This window comes from Astyanax mexicanus, chromosome 1 (assembly GCF_023375975.1).
Source record: "Astyanax mexicanus isolate ESR-SI-001 chromosome 1, AstMex3_surface, whole genome shotgun sequence".
Taxonomy (NCBI): domain Eukaryota; kingdom Metazoa; phylum Chordata; class Actinopteri; order Characiformes; family Acestrorhamphidae; genus Astyanax; species Astyanax mexicanus.
The window spans coordinates 113,699,192-113,721,789 of record NC_064408.1 but is presented as its reverse complement, the minus strand read 5'-3'; the positions used below and the strand labels follow the sequence as shown (position 1 = coordinate 113,721,789).

At 38.1% G+C, this 22,598-nt stretch overlaps 1 protein-coding gene across 23 annotated transcripts in view; it reads left to right on the top strand.

Moving 5' to 3' along the window:
• The window catches only part of rims2a (regulating synaptic membrane exocytosis 2a), a 314,788-nt gene that overhangs the window by 9,846 nt on the left and 282,344 nt on the right, over positions 1 to 22,598 (top strand). For 21 of the 23 annotated variants that reach the window (XM_049467467.1, XM_049467487.1, XM_049467508.1 and 18 more), the window contains exons 3-4: positions 16,557 to 16,589; positions 19,639 to 19,749. The exons of the other annotated variants lie outside the window; for them this stretch is intronic. In XM_049467467.1, the coding sequence (XP_049323424.1) occupies positions 16,557 to 16,589; positions 19,639 to 19,749 (144 nt within the window). The remainder of the gene's footprint in view (positions 1 to 16,556; positions 16,590 to 19,638; positions 19,750 to 22,598) is intronic. 23 annotated transcript variants of the gene reach the window in all.

Here is a 22,598-nt window from a genome sequence, read left to right as displayed (position 1 = left end):
TTACTCAATTATCCATTAGAAGTCTGTTAGAGATATTAGTGTAAAATTGTACATTTAAAGTGCATTATGATTTAATTTAACTACGGACAACATTTCTCCCACATTCCAAATAAAAATATTGTCATTTAGAGCATTTATTTACAGACAATGAGAAATGGCTGAAATAATAAAAAAGATGCAGAGCTTTTAGACCTCAAATAATGCAAAAAAATATATATATATTCATAAAGGTTTAGGAGTTTAGAAATCAATATTTGCTGGAATAACCCTGGTTTTTAATCACAGTTTTCATGCATCTTTGCATGTTCTTCTCCACCAGTCTTACACACTGCAGTTGGATAACTTTATGCCACTTCTGGTGCAAAAATTCAAGCAGTTCAGCTTGGTTTGATGGCTTTTGATCATCCATCTTCCTCTTGATTATGTTCCAGAGGTTTTCAATTTGGTAAAATCAAAGAAACTCATCATTTAAAGTGGTTTCTAATCTTATTCCAGAGCTATATTTAATTCAATTTATATTTTATTAATTGCTGTGTTCAACAGTATTTTGTCCCATTTTATTTAAAGTTGCAGGAACAGTTATAGAAATTCTGGGTAATTTTTTATTCATATAAATTTCTACTTATATGAAAACGTTTTGTCATGGCTGGACAGAAATCAGACATGTGCAGAAGAAATTTAATACTTTATTAAGTAAAGTAACAGTACAAAGGGTGGTCAAAATGAGCATGGTCAATACCTGTCAAAACACAGGTAACAGCCGAGGGGTCAGTTTTGAAGAAACATAAAAAGTGTGTGTGGAGTGAAGGTATATTTAAAGTGCAGTGAATAGGTGAAATCAGTAATCCGGTGATTAACTTCCTGGTAGTGCCGTGCGCATTGTCAGGTGATCTAGTGAGGGAATGGGATTAATGTCTGGAGACTGGCTAGGCCACTCCACGACCTTAATGTGTTTTTTTTGAGCCACTCCTTTGTTTTGGGTCATGGTCCTTGTTTCTCAATATTAAAGTTACATTAAAGGTATTTAGCAGATGCCCTTTTGCACAGGGCTTTATTAATTTCTGAAAATACCCATAGCTTGTTTGTAGAGACTTGTAGAGAATCATAAATTTACATCTAGCGTCAATAGTCTTTAGACACCTAGGAGAAAAATGTGTTAGTAGATACTCTCAGGTACTGACCAGGCTGCAGGGTGAGGAGGTTCTGTAAAGGAACGTGGGGGTGTTTTGTTCAGTGAATTAGCGTATCTATTGTGGCTACTCCACTTGTGACCTGTTTTAAGCCATTTGGGCAGCTGCTTGGGTTCATAGACAGGGGAGATAGTGGTGTTATGTTGCAGAGCCTTCTGGAGCTTGTGGTCAAAGGGAGAGTTCAACCGAACAGCACCACTGTGTCCAGTAATGAATACCACCCACATAGTCTAAATATAGCTTCTGTTATGGTTCAGTCTGAATATTAATATTGCATTAAGCTATAATTAGCCACTGATGAAAATGTTCTACAGTTTCTAATAAGGTGTTTCATTCATTCATTCAAATGGGAACATGCTAACTGGTGTTTTTGGTTGTTTGTTCATGCATTTGTTGCATTGTGAATATTGAGTACGGTTAGTTTTGGTTTCACACTGCTCTTTGTAGAGAACAGGCCAATCAGAACCCTCTCTGTTCTGCATGTGCTTCATGAATATGCACACGAGAGGTTTGTGTTCACTCTTGGGTCACTCATTCTAAATTCATACCCATTTATATCTCTTTATGTGCTAATAGATTCATGTTTATTTGCTACAGAGAGTCCCATTCTATTGGCCATACCTCCCCACAGGCTGCGTAAATCCATTTGCAGGGGTGTCCATTAATATTTGGACATATAATGAAGTTGTAGAGGCGTTTTATTCACCTTAAAAGGCCCAGGCAGCTTACTGAAGGAAGATATTAACCCAACAAGGCAATCAGTCTAACAGTGAAACAGTGACTACCAGCTGATAATCATTTAAAGCGCTAAATGCTAATTATTAGCTATTCAGCTTCGTTTCTGGCTAGCATTATTAGCTTTTTCTGGCCAGACTCTCCTTATGAGCCGTGTGCTGGAACATTAGAGCAGTTTAGCAGCTCCAGGCACAGCGCAGAACAGCGTGGCACAGAAAGGCTCGGCTTGGTGTACAGTACAGCTCTGTCGTTACGTAATAGCATTGAAGCGTGGACAGAGAGAGAGAGAGAGAGAGAGAGAGAGAGAGGGAGGCAGCCAGAGAGAGCACTTGCTAGTCATGTGAAGGTATATGCTAGCTTCAGCAGGGCTAGCTCTACAGCTTTACAGACCTGTCACAATTATTACTGTATCCACTTATTGTACAATAAATGGACATTAGCTTAAGATTCTTTCACTAACCTCAGAATTTTACATTGAGTTTACTTGTGTGTTTATTAATCTTAGAGTTATTGTCTCCAGTTTTTAGCAAGACATGCAATGACCAATGCATCGATACGATAACAGTGCCTTCATACTAGGGTTACTAGGCAATATGGCTCTAAAAAGAGTATTTTTCCAATAACAATATTCTCGATGATCTTATAATGATTTTGTTTAATTTGTAGTATATCAAGATAAAATATGACAAAATTAATGATACATTTTATATAGTAAAATTAAGCATTTAATAGAAATGAAAAAACTAAGTAACTGATAATGTAAAACATATTTACCACTAACTTAAAATGCAGAATAATTTACTGTAAAGCTTTAATAGTATTTTTTCACATAATTGTTCATGTTTGCAGTTCATATGCATTATATACCACAATAATTTCTACCATCCTCTCTCTAAACGTGGGATTTAAGTGCCTTTTAAAGGCCCAGAATATGTTTAAATGTGCAATGTTCTGACATTTAGTGAGTAAATATGTATTCTGTTATGTTTGGACACTTTTGGAGACACAGAGCAAGTTAAGTGTAAACTGTGTGAGTGAGCCATTTACCCATCTCCCATTGGGAGTAAATATAAACAACATACCAGAGAGTAGTCAGGCAAAGCAGGGTCATACATGGTATACCCAGCAAAGCAAAGGAGAAGGCCAAAAAATATAAACAGTGATACAAAAAAGGGTCGGTAACAAAAAAGGCAAAACCAGTAGAACGCGTCATAGAAGAGCTAGGAAAACTAAATTCAATACTCAGCAGCAAGGCAAACTTAGAGGTATTTATACAGGGGAGAACAGGTGGAAACAATCAGTATCTCGGAGAGATATATCCCTACATTAATAGATATTGAATTAATCAAATTGAATCAGAAATTAAATAGAACTGGGACCTTCTGGGTAAATCGCAATTTAATCTATTTGGTAAATCAGTGATACACATCTCTTATATATAGTTACAGTAGTAACAGGCCTGTGTACAGCTGTCAGTGTCTTCCTCCAGGTTACAACTTTTTTGTGTTAGGTGTTAAGTGTTAGTTATGTACTATTAATTATTTTTCTTTTAAAGCATGCATTAGCTTTGCCAGTCTGTCTCAAAAGAAAATAAACATAAATACGTAAATTTTTGGCCACATTTTCCAATTATTTGCTAAATTTAACAAAAACACTACACCTAGTACTGTACTCTCTATAGGGCTCTAGGACGTGCCACCATCTGTCGCCCGAGAGACATTGTTTGGCGAAGCTCCTTGTGCAGGAAGCCCCCCTGGGGGTGCTTCAGTGGCCACAGAAAGGTCATCTTCTGCGTGCTTTTGTGTTTCAACACCACAAACACTGCTGCTGCTGCTGTTCCCAGAGGACAAGAGAAAGGGGCGGGGCAGAGAGAGATAGAGAGAGAGAGAGAGAGAGAGAGAGAAGGCTGGAGAGAGTGATTAGAGAACGGACAGTTGTGGGAGTTTAAAGGAGAAATATGGTGGTGGATCCTCTTCATCTGATTGGATGGAGGAGCTTGGATGGCCTGGACTGATGGCTGTACTGAGCTAAAGGAAATGAGCTGTAGAAATGTTGATTCAGAAAATTCAGATTTGGGCCAAAAGTTAATTTTACACAGTGGTGACTGTGGTGACTTGAAGCTAATGATAAAGTACTTAGACCAGGGAGTCCAGAAGGAGAAATAAAGCATATGTGCAGTCATGAAACAAATAATGAAACATACTACTTATAATAATACATTTTCTTGATTACTCTCATTTACACATCATTTTACTTTATCTTTGTCTATCTTTGACAATATTGTGTAAACTAAGATTTTTCAAATTGGTGTTTAGTTTCATAATGTCTCTTAATATTATTATACTCCCTTATTCCGGCACTGATTCCTGACAAATATAACATACACACTTCCCTCTGAAATCAGTAAAAAAAATAATAATAATTTTGTGCATTGCTGTCTTTTTTTCGTTTCTTTGAAGTTTCCATGTTCTCCCAAAAGCTCAGGAACATTATTGTAGGCATAATGAAAGAAGGAAAGGAGATGAGGAGTGTTTTAAATTGGGTTTATTTCATAGCGACACCTAGTGTTAAACTTTGAATCTCACATTATAAAAACCTGCTTAATAGAGAGAGCCCACTTTCAGTTTGTTTTTAAAATACCTTGCGGGCCATTCCAAAAAAGGAAATACCCTTGATTTGAATGTAGCAATAATTGAGAATTTTGTCCCAATACTTTGTACATAAAATACACGGTTAGCACTGCTGTATCCAATCCTATTGCAGTACTGAGAATAAATTACTCACCACCTAAATAATAATAATATAATAATAAAGTATACAGAGAAACAGATACCGCACTACAGTCTGTAATTATTATAGAACTTCAAAGTACTGAGTGGTAAAATCATTGAATTTTTTAAATATTAAAAATTAAGTCAAAAATAGGCATATTGTTGTGCCCTTAAAAAAAAAAATAACATAATATATACAAGGCTAATTGAATTTTCAAGCATAAAAATATGAAGAAAACGTGAGGTTTTATATAATTGCATATATTTATTGTCAACAAGCTAAAACACACATATCCTACGTCATTATTTGTAAGTCGCTTTGGATGAAAGCATCCACTAATTGAAATTTAACATAATGTAATGTAATAAAACTGAGGCTAAATACTAAAAACAGAAGTTTTTTTTATAATTATTATTATTATACTATTTTGCCACTTTTTTACCATTGTATAAATTAAATACTGTAAATATATTATATCTTAAAACTGAAATTAATATTTATTCAGTACTGCGAGTCCCGTGAGCGCGAGAGTGTTTACACTCAGTCCTGAGTGCAGGGGTCAGTGACTGCGCTGCTGATTGACTCAGTGCTTCTGTAAGCTCAGATCCAGCACTGCAGCCAGCGTACTAATCCCATAATATCACTGCAGAGAGAGAGAGAGAGAGAGAGAGAGAGAGAGAGAGAGAGAGAGAAACAGACAGACAGAAAGACAGAGAGAGAAAGAGAGAGAGAGAGAAAAAGAGAGAGAAATAAAGATAGAGAGGGAGAGAGAGATAAAGAGAGAGAGAAAGTCAGTTCTTCCTATCTACCACCAGTGTTTTTCTAATATTTAAGCTACATTAATGGCTAATTCTTTTGCATAAATGTAACATGACAGGTTAGTTAAATGTGCTCATGTTCATATATTGCATATAAGTGTTTATGTATTAAGTATTAAATATTAAAGTTTCGGTCCATATTTTTTTGTTTCTAATCTAAAAGCAGAAGCATTTCTGAATGAAGAAGGGATAACATATTGTGTTTAATGGTACCAGTGTATTGGAACAACCATCCCTGCTAAGGCTAATATATTCATTCTAAAAACTGAGGTGTTGGTTCACTTTTCGTGGGAGTTCTTCTTCTGTCCACGTCACGCTTCTTTACGTATTTACGTCGCACGTACAGCTTCTAAAAGAGGATCTGGCTCAGATTTACTGAACGCGAGCGGCTGGTGGAGCAATGGAGACTTCAGAAGAGGAAACTCAGAGCTCAGTAGCTCATGAACCCATAGTAAAAACAAAGAAACTAAGGAGTGAAGTTTCTGACCTAGCACGCTCTCTCTCTCTTTGAATGAACATAACCTGGAATCGGATTCATCCGCTCTGAAAGGAGACCGCATCACACCCTCCCAGTTTAAAATGATTCTTCCGCATGCTCCGTGCAATTACCCATTCTCACCAAAGAGGGCCCTGAATCTCCCAAATCCATAAATTTACGGACATCTGTTTTATGTTGTTCTTTATAAATAGTCACATCACAGGAAGTGCAATCGCATATGCAATGCCAGACTGTTGTAAACATCATAACACTTTAGAAAGCTTTATTTTCTGCTCAGCACAAAAGGAATATTTATTTGTATGTTTTAAAAAAAGCATATATTTCCCTAGTGTTGGGATGGACCAATAAACACTGCCTGGTCAAAAAAGTCCCCACCTAAATTTAAATAAGCAACTAAATAAGAGCCCCCATTGGATAATTACTGCATGGGTGATTATGATTCAGTTGGCGACACGTTTCCTAACCCTAACTGATGCAGTGAGTAGCTTCTCATTTATTAAACAACCATGTGGAAAAGCATTTCTTGTGGTATATTCCAAGACGACAATGCAAAGGTTCATGGGGCTTGGATTATAAAATAGTGCAGGGTTCAGGGAGCATGAGATCATCATTTTCACACATGGATTGGCCAGAGAATCTTTGGGATGTGCTGGAGAAGACTTAGATCTTTGGGGAAAATGATTGGAACTCTGGACAGAAGTCTGTGTTCACACCCGGTCACTTCAAATCCAGTTAGACTGAAATTGTATTGATGTGTTTCCACTGCTATAATGTGTCTCAAACGTGTCTCAGAAGTGGTTTGAGTGATTGGATTTGTATCTGTTTTAAATTGGTCTTGGGTGCGTTTACACTTTCATTTTAATGTGAGTTTGCCTTATCCAGATAAAACCATTATATTCAAGAAGCGTGTGTGTGTGTATGTGTGCGTGTGTGTGCTCACTAGTGTGTATGTGTGTGTTCATTTCATAGATAGTTCACTGCTTAGGCAGAGGTCAGTTTCCTTCTGTGTGCAAAACGAATGGTCATTAGGATTGTTATCGCCTATTAATATCTGTATTCATGCTTAATGGTATAGATTATGAATTATAAAGGCATAGTTTTGAACACATAGTTTTTTTTAGACTTGTTTTGACTGAAAGGTTTGACCAGGCCTGTGACGTGGTTTAAGCACATCTCCATGCTGATGATGGAAGTTGATATAGGTATCAGGTGACCGGTCCAGTCAGACTGGATAGAGCGGCCCGTAGTAAAACCACATTAACAAACAATATCATGTCCCCGTGTCTGTTTTCATCTGGCTTATGTGTGTGTATTTCAGTGAGAGAGTGTGTTTAATGCTGCACAATGCCTTGTCATAACCAATGAGCAGTTTTTTTTTATTGAAGTTGTTCAGAAGTCCCTTAACCCAGTTCTGGCTCATGCTTATTCTTTTATTCTTTTAAAAATGCTGTGGCAAGCCTTTAAATGGGCTGTATTTGGCTTAGTACTGTCTGTTGTCATTGTTAACTGCTGCTCAGCTTCTTTACTTTAAAGACAAAATTATTAGGGGTTGGATCACAGGGCATCTCACAGTTAGATATTATTATGATACATTGCCTGCAATCACAATGATATCACAATTCTCTTCAATGCTCTTTATTTCTGTGATACCTGATATATCACCAGACAATTCTCTACAACACTTCAGAGCAACTGTGTCACTGAAGAGGATAAAATGCTCTCAAATAAGCAAATACCAGGAATTATGGATTTACTAGTGTCAGTTTTACAGAGTTTAACAACCAATAATTTTTTTTACAGCAGGTTTACCCTATTCATTTATTATTGTGATTATAGTGCTACCATATGGAGTATTAAAGCAGTAACTTCAGTAAGTCAAACTAGAGGTCAAGTTTAGAGTGTCTATGCTTAAAAAATATTACACTCAAAACAATATGATATATCGATGTATATCTACAGAAAGATCACTTAAAAATAATGAGTTTCTTTGATTGTACCAAATTGAAAACCTCTGGAATAAAATCAAGAGGAAGATGGATGATCACAAGCCATCAAACCAAACTGAACTGCTTAAATACCAGGAGTGGCATAAAGTTATCCAAAAGCAGTGTGTAAGACTGGTGGAGGAGAACATGCCAAGATGCATTAAACTTAAGAGTAAAGAGTTTATTATGCTTTAGTTGTAGAAAAAAACTGTCTCTACTGTGCACAGAAGTCTTTCTACTAGATTTTGGGGCATTGCTGTGAGGATTTGATTGCATTCACCGACAAGCGAGCATTAGTTAGGTCTGGATGTTGGATGAAGACCATTTAATCTCATCTCATCTCATCCCATCTCCAACCCAGTAATTGCAAGTATTAGATGGAGCTCCATGATTCCACAAAACAAAAATATAAAAAGTTCTTCCACTTCTCCATAGCTCAGTACTGGGAGCTTTATAACACTCTAGTAGTCAGGTTTAAATAATCTGAAGAATGCATTCAATAGAAGAAGTGTCCACAGATATTGGGACAGATAGTGTGTGTGTGTGTGTGTGTGTGTGTTACAGAATGACCCAGTAAAGCTGAAAGGCTATCTGTACATGGGGTCACATGCTAAAGCAGTCAGAGTCAGGGCCTCAGTGAAACACACTTTCTCAGTATCAGGTGGACGTCCGGCTAAACATACACACGCACACACACACACACACACAAACACACACACACACACACGTGATCCCAGCTTTCTCTGAGGTAAAAGTACTGAATAGAAAATGTGAGAGGAAGTCTGATGAAGTGGGAGAAGACCTACACACACACACACACACACACACACACACACAGTCAGACACTTTCATTAGCCTAAAACACATCCTGTAGGCCGTTGCCCTGCTCTGACCCCAGGCATGTCCTATAGATGGCACAGTGGTGGGCACTGATGGTACGTTTGCGCAGCCATGCTGAGCGCTCGCCTGACTGGGGCAGGACTGACACACTGGCAGCTCTAATTGCAGAGTAATTATGCCCTGCGCTGCCGTGCTGGCTTCAGCTTGGCATTATGTAATGGGACAGTTTTTTTTCTTCTTCTTCTCTGTGTCCTGCTGGCGGATGGCTTAGTGGGCTGGAGAAAAGAGAGAGAGCGAGAGAGAGAGAATAAGAAAGAGAGAGAGAGAGAGAGAGAGAGAAATGACCCACTGTAACAGAGACACACAGCACTCTTATGTTACTGGCTGAAAGAGAGTTACACCAATCTCACTAAAAGGCTGTGTGTTAACCTGCGCTTTTAGCCTGCGCTGTGTGATCTGATACGCGTTACGCCGCGCTCATAATCAAGGATTTACTACAACTGGCTGTTTGCGTTAGTGGATTACAGCAGGGAGAATATGACTGCCAGGCTTTTAAGGCAGGTTTAATTAGAGGAGGCGGAAGTTTATGAATGGTTTTCATGCGGTCTGTCTTTCATCCCTCAGCTTTGATACAGGCACAGCCTTTAGATTGGACCTTTGCTTACTAATATATGTGCTGTATAATGTGTGTGTGTGTGTGTGTGTGTGTGTGTGTGAAACGTTAAGGAGCCTCCCAGCAACTGTTAAATACAAGTACATCTCTAAATAATTAGAATATCATTGAAAAGTTAGGCTTCAGTAATTCAGTTCAAAAAGTGAAACTCACATATTATACACTGCAAAAAAACTAAATCTTAGCAAGTGAAATTTTCTAAATTTAAGGCAATAAATCTTATTTTCTTCTCTGATAAGACCCTTTGTCTAACTAAGCATTGTAAGTGTTATACTATTTTGCTTATTTTAGAGATAAATATCTTAATCATTCTTACTTAGAATTTGTACCTTATTTGAACTCAAAATAAGCCCAATCAAGCAGCAATCAAAATATTCTGATTCTTGTGTCCAAAAACAGTGATTTTTTTGCTTAATATACATATATTTGTCTTAATTTGCATATATTTCTTCTAGTTTTTGCCAATGGATTTTTTGCAGTGTATAGATGTATTCAACACAGAGTGATCTGTTTTAAGCGTTTGTTTCTTTTATTGTTGATGATATGAAGATTTCGGCTTACAGACAATTAAAAGCCAAAAATCAGTGTTTAAAATTAGAACATAATATAAGACCTATTGCTAGTTTTGGAAGTTCTGCTGGAAAATGAAATCCGCATCTCCATAAAAAGTTGTCAGCAGTGGGAAGTGCTTTACTCACCCAAATAAGCATTTTTCAGGAGAGAAATCTGTGTAGATTAACATCAAGCACACAACATTCATTTGACTTTACTTAGCTTAGTCCTGCTGAATTAGAAGGAAAACATGGCAACACCCCTGTTCCTTACTAGTGTCACATAATGTACCTTATAATCCGGTACACCTTATAGTGCGGAAAATATGGTAGTTAATTAAAAAAGTATGTAAATTATGAGGGCATGTATTTGAGGGAATGTTTTGGAGAAGTGAAATTCTGTTTTTTTTCATCTAAGACTTTAATGCTGAGTTATGGAGTTAAGGAAATGTAATAAGGATGAGGTGGGATGTTATCATTCAACATATTGACCTCACTAATGCTCTTGTCACTTTTGTGGCTAAATGCAGTCAGATCCTTACAGCAATACTTTTAAATTTAATAGAAAGCCTTCCCTTGACAGTAGAGACAGTTACTCCAACAGTCAAATCAGCATAATCTCTTTTAAAATTAGTTTAATTACAGAGGAAACAATGAAAAAGCAGGGGTCCCAATACTTTTGGCCATATAGAGCATGTATATACAGCTCTGGAAAAAAAATAAGAGACCACTTAAAAATGCTAAGTTTCTTTAAATTTACCAAATTGAAAACCTCTGGAATATAATCGAGAAGGAGATGGATGATCACAAGCCATCAAACCAAACTGAACTGCTTGAATTTTTGCACCAGGAGTAAAGGCATAAAGTTATCCAAAAGCAGTGTGTAAGACTGGTGGAGGAGAACATGCCAAGATGCATAGAAACTGTAACTAAAAAACAGGGTTATTCCACCAAATATTGATTTCTGAACTCTTAAACTTATATGAACTAAGTTTCTTGGCGTTATTTGAGGTCTGAAAGCTCTGCATCTTTTTTTTTTATTTTAGCCATTTCTCATTTTCTACAAATAAATGCTCTAAATGACAATATTTTTATTTGGAATTTGAAAGAAATGTTGTCTGTAGTTTATACAATAAAACAGCAATGTTCATTTCACTCAAACATAAACCTATAAATAGCAAAATCAGAGAAACTGATTCAGAAACTGTAGTGCTCTGTTAATTTTTTTCAGAGCTGTACTACTGTTTGAAGCCTGTGCTGTTGTACACAAGAGAATCCATCCCATCTGGAGCTATTAGTATTGTACTGGCTGCTTCTGGACCTGCCACAGCTCTGATGATGAGGATGAGGATGATGATGATGGTGATGATAAGGCTGATGGTGACAGGGGGGACGTGCGTTTGAAGGAGGGGAGAATGTGATGACTAAGGGCTTCCTGTTTGGCCGTCACATTAGCGTGGGTTATCTCACACTGGTCTGTTACGGACGGGGAGAGGGAGAGAGCTTGTGCTGGATAAGCATTTTAAAGCTAGAGAGAAATAATTACCTTAATTTGACCATTAATTGAAATGGATTTCATTTATTTTCGAAAACAGTTAAAGAGATACAGCAGGTTTCGCCAGTTTTCTGCTGTGGAGAAACTGGATAGGTTGGCAAAGGGGGGGGGGGGGGGGGGATTATAAATTCGATATGTCTTTATATTTACACATATTTACCAACATAAGACATATAATCACCCTAAATCAGTCCAACTGTTTAACATGGCAGCTTATTGGCCATAGGCTAAAAGTGCATGAATGCAAATGTAAATAACTGCTGTGATTAAATAGAGTTAGTCATTTTTTCCCTTTATTATACTGAATATTTTTATAATGGATATTTAAATGTAAAATATAAGAGTCCACTCAAAATAATCAAAGTGGCATTTTATTTTTATATGTTTATATCTAAAAAAAACAGTTGAATTGTACTGATAAACATGACTGTGTGGGTGTTTATGTGTGTGTTTGTTGCAACAAAGAGAAAGAGAGAAGGGGAAAGAGAGAAAAGACAAGACAACAGGAAGAGGAAGGAAGTGTAAGAGAATGAAAGTTAGTTTTGAGATTTAATCCATTTTCCATATTAATGAAAAGTAAACTAATAATAGTAATCATCTGATCTTGACAGTATCGATGCTGTGTTAACATTGCTAAATAAAGCTGCTAATACTGCTAATAAAATAGGGAATTTATGGGAGGAAGTTTTGGCCAACTTGGTTAAATGATAAATCTGCATTAAAAAAAGTAAAGCTGTGAAGTTTCCAGATTAATGGTATGTGTGTGAATGCATTAATGCGGACAGTACAGGTGTGCCATATTGTATTGTACGTAATACTCTTTTCGATATGATATCCCCAACATTTTTGAATACGGTGAACGCTATTATACCCTGAAATAACGTGCCATATCACACACCCCTAATTATCTCATCAGGGTACTACTTTTTTACTGTTTTTAGCAAAAGAAAAATTCACACTGTTCTCATTTCCCATTATATATCTACTAGAGACTATTATATCTGGACAGTATAATTTATTTAACTTTAATCCTGGATATATGGAGATATTTAGAGCGCATTATTAGTATTATGACATTCTGGATCATTGACTTTTGTTACAAATCTGATAGTGTAGTAGTGTACTCTTGTTTTATTTTTTATTTAATGTTTTGTCTGACAGCAATAAAATAAATACAAATTAGTTTGACTGTACCTGACTTTTTCATTTTATTTATGTAGTTTTTACATCAACATTGACATGTAAATGTATAGGCGTTGATAATGTGTCCGTGTACTTTGGTACGCAGACACATCACAATATGCAAATGAGTCAATCAATAATATCGCCCCCTGCTGACGTCCAACCATCTGGGTCTCATCGCTACAGCCAATCAGCTCTCCCTCCTGCCCTGCCTCTAAACCCATACATCACCCAATACCTCTCTCAAGCCTTTTTCAAACTTGCGCTGAGGGTGGAATCAGCTAATCAGGGTGTTTAGTGCCCTTTTAAGACACATAATTTAAATTAAACAAGGACAAATTGCTATGGTACTACAGCATCCTAATCACGATGGACTGGTCACGATGGTGTCCCCAGTGTGCTCTTTTATAAAAACAAAAAATAGTCCTACTAATTAGGTTTGACTAAGTGTGTGCTGCCTGTGTAAGTGGAAATTAGAATTTTTTATCATTAATAAATCATGGTAAATCTGTGGTAAATCTAGACTTGCAGGTACTTTCCTGTACTGAACTCAATGATCCCTAACTCAGGTCAGTGCACCTCGTGTTTCTTATGTCCATTAGAGGGCAGTGCCTGTCCACTTCACCAGCCTGAGCGTTCCAGCTGCTCTCAGCGTGTGAAGTGACGGGAGAGAGATGACGGCGCGGACGCTCCTCTCTGAATCATACGTGCTAACACTGCTGTATCCATCTGATGGTGTCATCTTGCAGGAGATAACATGCTTGCGTGCTAGTTTTCATTTCTGGTGTCAGCTAGCACGTCTTACCGGAAGCTCAGATGGTGTGTCCACTCTGTGGTGACCACAGCGCTTTTCGGGCGTGCTGAGGATCTTTCTTACGGTTGATCGGGGCATTTTCTCCTTGGCATCATGTTGGCGTTCTCCACGTTTGCTTCAGAAATGATGTGAGGGAACTTGTGTGAACTCTTTTTTCCCTGGCTTGGCTTCTTTAAAATGAAGTGCTTTTATTGGCAATGCTCTCTTTAATGTTTCATTAAGATAATTAATATATTCTGCCGAGTAATGCTTGTGTTGGACTGTAACTTAAGGCTTCCTGGCTTGGACCTTCTTGGCAAGGAGTGGACTGTTGCCTTGGCATTTGTAAGACAGCAGTATCTTCTGTTGAGGAGGAGTGATGTGTGCTTTAAAATGTATCAGTCAGTGTTTATACAAGGTTTAGAGGATGTCTGTCACAATTATTAGTATTAGTAATATAGTAGTAAGGGCAAAAACTAAGGCTGAGCAATATAAAAATTAATATACAGCTCTGGAAAAAAATAAGAGAATATAAAAAATGGTTAGTTTCTTTAATTTTACCAAATTGAGAACCTTTGGAATATAATCAAGAGGAAGATGGATGTTCAGAAGCCATCAAACCAAGCTGAACTGCTTGAATTTTTGCACCAGGAGTGGCATAAAGTTATCTAAAAGCAGTGTGTAAGACTGGTGGAGGAGAACATGCCACGATGCATGAAAACTGTGATTAAAACCAGGGTTATTCCACCACATATTGATTTCTAAACTCTTAAAACTTTATGAATATGAACTTGCTTTCTTTCGTAGTTTAGAGAATAAATCAACAATGTTAATTTTACTCAAGCATAAACCTATACATAGCAATATCAGAGAAACTTATTTAGAAACTAAAGTGGTCACTATTTTTTTTCCAGAGCTGTATATTGATATATTTAAAATATTTTATAACTGGGATATGTTAAATATTTCTTAGATATCTGATTTTTTGGTGAAACACAGATTCTTTAACATTATATTTTAATAGTGTTTGTGTCATATAATATACTGTATTCCCATTCTATTGGCCTTGCTCTCTCTGGGTGGGTAGATGACGCTCTTTATCTTTGGACGCTGCTTAAATTCAGTGGTTTTCCATTATTTAAAAAACATTCTGCATTGTAGATTAATACTTAGGTAATACAAAACATATTGAAAATTGACTTCAGTATTCATTTACATTCATTTAATAAAAACATTAAATAAAAAAACAAACTTTTGAATGGTACTATGCATAACATTATGCAATATATGTGGAGAGTTGAGGGTTGGAAGACCACCAGGGAGGATGAGCCTTGTAATATGCCTGCTGTTGATTTATTTTTAATTTTTTAATTTGAATAATATAATGTTTTTAATTTGTGTGCTTTTATTTTCATATTTTTGTCCTTTTTTACACCAGAACTAATCAGTCATTTTATCTGTTTTGCATGTTGGATGGATCTATTTCTGTCCTTTTTGTGTGTATTTTTGTATTGTGTGCTGTGTGTGTTTTTTATGATGATGTCCTGTTCATTACATCTCTGTGATTAATTTTATGTCGATGTGCTCATTTTTTATGCTTTTGTTAAACTTTTAATTTAAGGAATACCTCAGTGGATTGAGCCTGATCCCTGTATGCTGCATATTTATCACATGATTACCACAGACAGTTGTTTAAAATATTCTCAAATCACACAAATAATAGAAGCCAGTGGGTAGAAGCTGGATTACGATGGTAATCATTTGCGGGATAAAGCTAAGGCTAAGACTGCCACTGTAATTAGAAGATTGCTGGTTCTAATCCCGGTCATGCAGCTTGCCATCAGCTGCCGGAGCCCTGAGAGAGCACAATTGGCTTGGCTCTCTCTGGGTGGGTAAATGGCACTCTTTCCCCCCATCACTCCTAGGGTGATGATGATCAGCACAAGGCGTCTGTGAGCTGATGTATTGGAACTGAGTTGCACCCTCCTGGTGTTGGGGCATCAGTAGTAATAGGGGATATACAGCTGAGTAGCAGCTGAATGGGTGGGGCAACACGTTTAAAAAACTTATATTATTTGTATATTTACTTGTAGTGTGCTGAGCCAATGCTCTGTCCACATGCTAACATGCTAACCTCAAGCAAACATGTGCATTTTAATTATATCTGACTCACAAATCTGTAGAATTTGTATTATTGCCCCTCCTGAAGTACAGACAGTAGACACTTTTAACCACTTTTACCACTAACCGGATTCCCGTCTTGCCTTTAGTTATTGGCTATAGGCTGATTGTGCTGAAAGATGATTGGAAATCGTATCAGCAATGCAATATCAGAAATAGGAGGATTTGTCCTGTCTAAAAATGATACCGCAGAAAAAGCAGAAATTGTTTTAAAATAAACTTTTATTTTGAAAGTGCGGCGAAATCTGCACCCCCGCCATGAAAAGTACCCCCTCCCAAAACCGCTTTTATAATTAAAGTTAGCTATAGCAATTATCTCTGCTTTTATCAAGAAGACGCTGTGTATGCACTGCCGAGAGGGGGTGCTTTTCATGGCAGGGGTGCAGATTTAGGCACTATTATGATGCCGGATACAGCACCCCCGCTAGGAAAAGCACCCCTGCAGGTGACGTTTCTTTTTCCTTATTTCTTACATTGCTTAGAAAATTATCTTAGGTATTTCTATTTTCTAAGTAAAGTTAAAGCCAATAAGACGTGGGTGTGCGTTCCTGAGAGGGGGTGCTTTTCCTGGCGGGGGTGCTGCCCCAAAAAGCTTAATTAGTCTATTTTAACTAGTTATAAGACAATTTTATACAATTCATTACATCACATAGATGCAGCAGACAGAGACTGGGCTGAAAACCACTGTAGCGTTTTTTTTTTTTTGTAACTTCAGTCTTTTTTTTTGTCTTTCTGTTGTGTTCCCCTCCCCCACTGAGTTGGTCATTTATTTTTATTTTTAGGGTCAAAGAAGATCCAAAGCCTCAGTCAGCGCAGTAAGTATCTCTTTACCCAGAGCGCTCCAGGCTTTGACCCTTCCCTTCTCATTGGTTGCTGTGTTTTTCTTTCTGTTGATTGTTTCTGGTGGCTTCCTCTGTGATCAGCAGTGCTTCCTCCCTCCTCTCTCTCTCTCTGGTCATTGGCTGGCTAGAGTTTGTCACTGCTTTTTTTCTTTATTGGCTGTGTTTGAGAGCTGTGTTTGAGAGCTGTGTTTGAGAGCTGTGTATAAAAGCTGTATGTGTGAGAGCTGTGTATGAGCTGTGTTAAAGGTTTTGAGAGCTGTGTGCGAGAGTTTTGTGTGCGAGCTGTGTTTGAGAGCTGCATGAGAGCTGTATGAGAGCTGTGGGAAAGCTGTGTTTGAGAGCTGTGTTTGAGAGCTGTGTTTGAGAGCTGTATGTGTGAGAGCTGTGTGGGAGAGTTTTGTGTGCGAGCTGTGTTTGAGAGCTGCATGAGAGCTGTATGAGAGCTGTGTGAAAGCTGTGTTTGAGAGCTGTGTTTGAGAGCTGTGTATAAAAGCTGTATGTGTGAGAGCTGTGTATGAGCTGTGTTAAAGGTTTTGAGAGCTGTGAGTGAGAGCTGTGTGTGAGAGCTGTGTTTGAGAGCTCTGTTTTAAAGCTGTGTATCAGAGCTGTGCATGTGAGCTGTGTGTGAGAGCTGTGTTTGTAAGCGGTGTATGAGAACTGTAAATGGAAGCTATGTGTTTGAGAGCTGTGTAAGAGAACTGTGTTTAAGAGATGTTTGAGAGCTGTGTTTGAGAGCTGTGTTTGAGAGCTGTGTGTGAGAGCTGTATGTAAGATCTGTGTTTGAGAGCTGTGTATGAAAGCTGTATGTGTGAGAGCTGTGTATGAGATGTGTATGAGAGCTGTGTATGAAAGCTGTGTATGATAGCTGTGTTTTAGAGCTATGTGTGAGAGCTGTGTGTGAGAACTATGTGTAAGAGCTGTGTGTGAGAGCTGTGTGTGAGAGCTGTGTTTATGAGAGCTGTGTATGGGAGCTGTGTTTGGGAGCTGAGGCCTTTTGCTTCATCCAGTCGGAGATCACTGGATGTGTCTGTCCTGCTTTACCTGCTTATCGGCACAGTCTGTCAGATCCAGAGAGATGCTGTGTTTGATCTCTCTCACTCTTTTTCTCTCTATCTCTCTGTTTCTGTGTGTAACATGTGGCTGTTCTGTGTGTTCTGAATGTGGTTGTTTGAAACACAGCCTATGTTTCACAGGCTGCAGCTCCATCTGCTTTCTTTGAAAATGAAATGAAACTTTGAACATAAATTACAAAGACTTTGGCCAATAATTTTAATATCTGCTTCTTTAGTTATGCACAGGAGCTACAAGGCTAGTGTAGTAATACGTGATAGAAACACCAGGCTGCACAGCATTACACAATTCATATTAGCATGAGCCTGCTTCAACAAAATTACATAGTGCAGTTAGCGGATACTGAGTTCTTAGTAAAGGCCAATATATACAGCTCTAAACTAAACAACTTAAACACTTCAGTTTCTGAATCAGTTTCTCCGATTTTGCTATTTATAGGTTTATGTTTGAGTAAAATGAACATTGTTGTTTTATTCTATAAACTACATACAACATTTCTCCCAAATCCCCCCAAAAATTGTAATTTAAAGTATTATTTGCAGAAAATGAGAAATGGCTGGAATAACCTACTCCGTAGCATATGTGAACCCTACACCATACACTGTAGCTTGACGCGCACCTCCCCAGATATGTAACTAAGCGTCACAAATGCAGCAGTATAAACTCGCACAGCCATAGAGCACACTTGTGCAGGCTATGCCATAAGCAATGCATTGACGACACAGAAGTATAAATGGTGTGTTTACCGTATGGCATGTTCCTAACTAGCATAAAAAAAAACACACGGAATTATTTAGTAAACAAAAAAGTGTTAAACAAACCAGACTATGTTTTAGATTTTAGATTCTTAAAAGTAGCATCTCTTGCTTAGATGACAGCTTTGCACAAGCCTATAATCCATATTATGGCAAGAACTACTCATCTAAGTAAAAAAAATAAAAATACTTAAAGAAATGAAGGTCATTCAATCTGAAACAATTCAAGAACTTTTAAAGTGCAGTCGGGAAGATCATCAAAAAAACGTTATGATGAAACTGGCTCTAATCAGGATCACCCCAGGAAAGAAAGAGCAAGAGTTACCTCTGTTGCACAGGATAAGTTTATCAGCGATACCAACCTAAAAACCACAAGTTAACAGCACCCCAGGAGAGTTCTTGTGTCTTTACGTACTTACGTCACATGTACAGACTCTAAAAGAGGATCTGGCTCAGTTATACTGAATGCGAGTAGCTGGTGGAGCAATGGAGACTTCAGAAGGGGAAACCTAGCTCGTTCACTCATAGTAAAAAAACAAAGAAACGAAGGAGTGAAGTTTCTGACTAAGCTCTCTCTCTCTCTCTCTCTCTCTCTCTCTGACTAAACATAACCTGGAATCGGATTCATCGGCTCTGAAAGGAGACCGCATCACACCTGCCTAGTTTAAAATGATTCTTCCGCATGCTTGGTGCAATTACCTATTCTTACCAGAGAAAACTCTAAATCCTTCAAATCCCAAAACTTATTTTGACAGATTTAACTGAACACTGCTTGTTCGCTACATTAGCGTTGTACCTCTCTAGTGCAGAACTAAAGAAGGAAAGAAACACAATTTAGGTATCAAACATGGCTAAATGATTACGTTAGGGTGTTAAAAAAGGGGTGTGTAAATGAGATTTTTGGCCAGACCATTGCTTTATTTGTATTTATTCTATCTTTCTATTATTGTCCTTTTCTTTCTCTTCCCAATTACTTTATCTATCTATTTGTCTCTAGCTCTCTCTCTTTTTTAGTGTGCGCATTGTTGATGTGCCGCTGGTTCCCTTCCTTTCTGTCCCACAGTAGTGTAGCGTGCTGTAGTGTGCTGCTGCAATAGTGATGATGGTCATTCTGACCTGCTGTAGCTCCTCCCCCTCTCTTATCCTGTCTTCTGTTCTGAGGGTCAGTCTCGCTGATGTCCTGCTTGTCTGTGCAGGTGGTTCAAAGGTCCCTTTAGCGGGATATCGGAGCTGGTGAATAATGTTCTCCAGCCGCAGACAAAGCCCGAAAACGAGCCCCAAAAAGAGTCTCCGAAGGAGCCGGATCCGTAAGTAAATCAGAAGGCTTTCATCCATGTCCTGCCCAGGTGAAAACTACACTACCCAGCAGGCACTTCTGCCCTGAGGCTGGCAGTTGAGTTTATTTATATAAGTGTAAAATAATCACTGATATAGTAACTTAATCATGCGCTTTAACTTAAAGACATCTAGAGTACATTTAATATATTTTTTAAGCTTGTTTGGGCCGTTAAGTTTAAGGAACTATTAAAAAATGCTCATAAAGGGCATCCTCTTTATTAGCCCCCTGAGGTCCACTTGCGACATTTGAGAGGATTTATGTACCAAACAGACGCAAACCGACATAATTGATTTAACCTTGTTTTTTCCTGTGTATTTTATCATTTTTTTATACCGTGTTCTTTGGAGTGATAGAGCTTTGTAATCAGTCAGACTGACAGAATTAACAATACAACATCAGTAGCTGATCTCATTGTATGCTGAGGTCAGCTGTATGCTAGGCTATATAAGAGACCACTTCAGTTTCCGAATCAGTTTCTCTGATTTTTCTATTAATAGGTATATCTTTGAGTAAAGTAAACATTATTGTTTTATTCTATAAACTACAGACAACATTTCTCCCAAATTCCAAATAAAAATATTGTCATTTAGAGCATTTATTTGCAGAAAATGAGAAATAGCTAAAATAACAAAAAAGTTGCAGAGCTTTCAGACCTCAAATAATGCAAAGAAAACAAGTTCATATTCCTAAAGATTTAAGAGTTTAGAAATCAATATTTGGTGGTATCCCCCTGTTTTAATCGGTTTTCATGCATCTTAGCATGTTCTCCTCCACCAGTCTTACACACTGCTTTTGGATAACTTCATGCCACTCCTGGTGCAGAAATTGAAGCAGTTCAGTTTGGTTTGATGGATTGCGATCATCCATATTCCTCTTGATTATATTCCAGAGATTTTCGATTTGGCAAAATCAAAGAAACTCATAATTTTTATGTGGTCTCTTATTTTTTTTTTCCAGAGCTGTAGATTTTGTCTAACAGAAATGTCTAATAGAAATGCATTTATTTTATAACCAAAGTGCAAAAAGCTGATTCTGGACAATTCATTAATATTAATAATTCTAGCACTGGAAAATCATGTGTTAAAATGTATGCATAAATTATATTTATTTGCTGAAATACACATATTGTAAAGCTAAAAAAAAAAAAAAAAACAATATACACTGACATTCCAAAAGTCAGCATTGTTACCTCAGGGCACAGCTTGGAAAAAGACCCTATGTGTATAAGTTGTCAGGTGTTATCTTGTGTATAAAGTTGAATACTGGCCAGAGTGCTCATGGCACAGTGATATGAACTATTGAGTAGGAGCGAGGGCCTGACCTTAATTGGCTGATCGCCAATGCTTATCAAGGGTGGGGTTGGGTGCCACATTAACATTCATTATTTGGTAAAGCATCATCATTCAGGACTTGTTAGGGATTCAGGATACATTCAGGATAATGTTATAAATGTTAATTGTTATATTATAGGAATGTTATATGCTAATTGTCTTTGAAGAGTGGCCGAGAGGGGAACTCTCAAGAGGGGTGTCCAATCAGAAATGTTACATTTGTTTTATACATGCTACAAATATGAAGATACGCTAAAAAAAGACTATAACTGACTTCTACAATGGATTTGATGTGATTCTGCTGCTGTACATGAGGTCTATATTGTCATCTACTAACTGAATGAGCAACTGCATAAGATTCGAAATAAAGCAAGTATTGGTTGAATTATTGGTTTCTGCATATTTGGTGTGAAATTGTCGAAACTGAGGACAGGAAGGCCACAAACAAGCTGCATCTGAAGACAACAGAAAACAACTTCAGTAAAGAAAGTCCACTGTGGTGGTGTACAGAGAAGCATTACTCATTGTGGACCCGACTGTACATACGGTGTTCTAGAAAGCAGGTCCAAAACTGCAGATGTGACATAAACGTCTGGTCGGTGGGTCGCGCTCCTGTCAGTCATACGAGGAGTCGGTATCGGAGTGTTGGTTTATGTTTCTTCAGACGGCAGTGCGTCAGCTGAGAGGTGAGGAGTATGTGTGTGTGTGGGTGTTTGTTATGAGACACAGAGCAGCGTATGGTTTCATGTGGGCTGTGTGTCGCAGCTGGCTGGCCTGCTATCTGACCCACTGCCTGCTGCCAGGTCCACTGGAGCCCATCCAGGGCCGAGGTGCCCGCCCGCCTGCCCGCTGTTTGGTGTCTGGGGCCTGGAGTCGCTCTGGGAACCTGGTGCAGTGGGCTGAGGACAGGGTGTAGAGTGAAGAGCGTTGGGTGGACAGGTTTCCCTTGGAAGTATAGTTTGAGTGGCTTTGAGTGGTTCTAGGGTGGGTGGAGGCTGCTGTGGAATCTCAAATATTACTGTATTTTTTTGTAATTTTCCCAATAATAGACAGTGCACCTTATGTAAGAATTCTACCAGTCAGGTATTAAGGAGCAGTAAAGCCACTGCACTGAAGTACAGCATTATAAGGGTGAGTTTTCAGTGAAGTTCTTCCAGCACTAAGGCTGGGTGCAGCAGCATGAGCGTTAGCCGCTAACCGCAGCGCTAACTCTTTCTCTGTTCAGAGGCAAGTATATATTGTACTGTAGTCTGCGTGTTTGCCATGTTAAAACAAGCTACTTGGGACGAACCGCTAGCTGATAGCGCCCTGGCTTACCGGAACACTCAGGGTTCCACAATTCTAGCTCTATCAGGTGGCACTTACGTCCCACTAGCACTGCGGTTAGCGGCTAATACTAATGCTGCTGCACCCAGCCTTAGTGCTGGAGAAACTTCACTGAAAACTCTTAGATCCCCTTTAGACACTTTAAAATTTTGGAAATTTA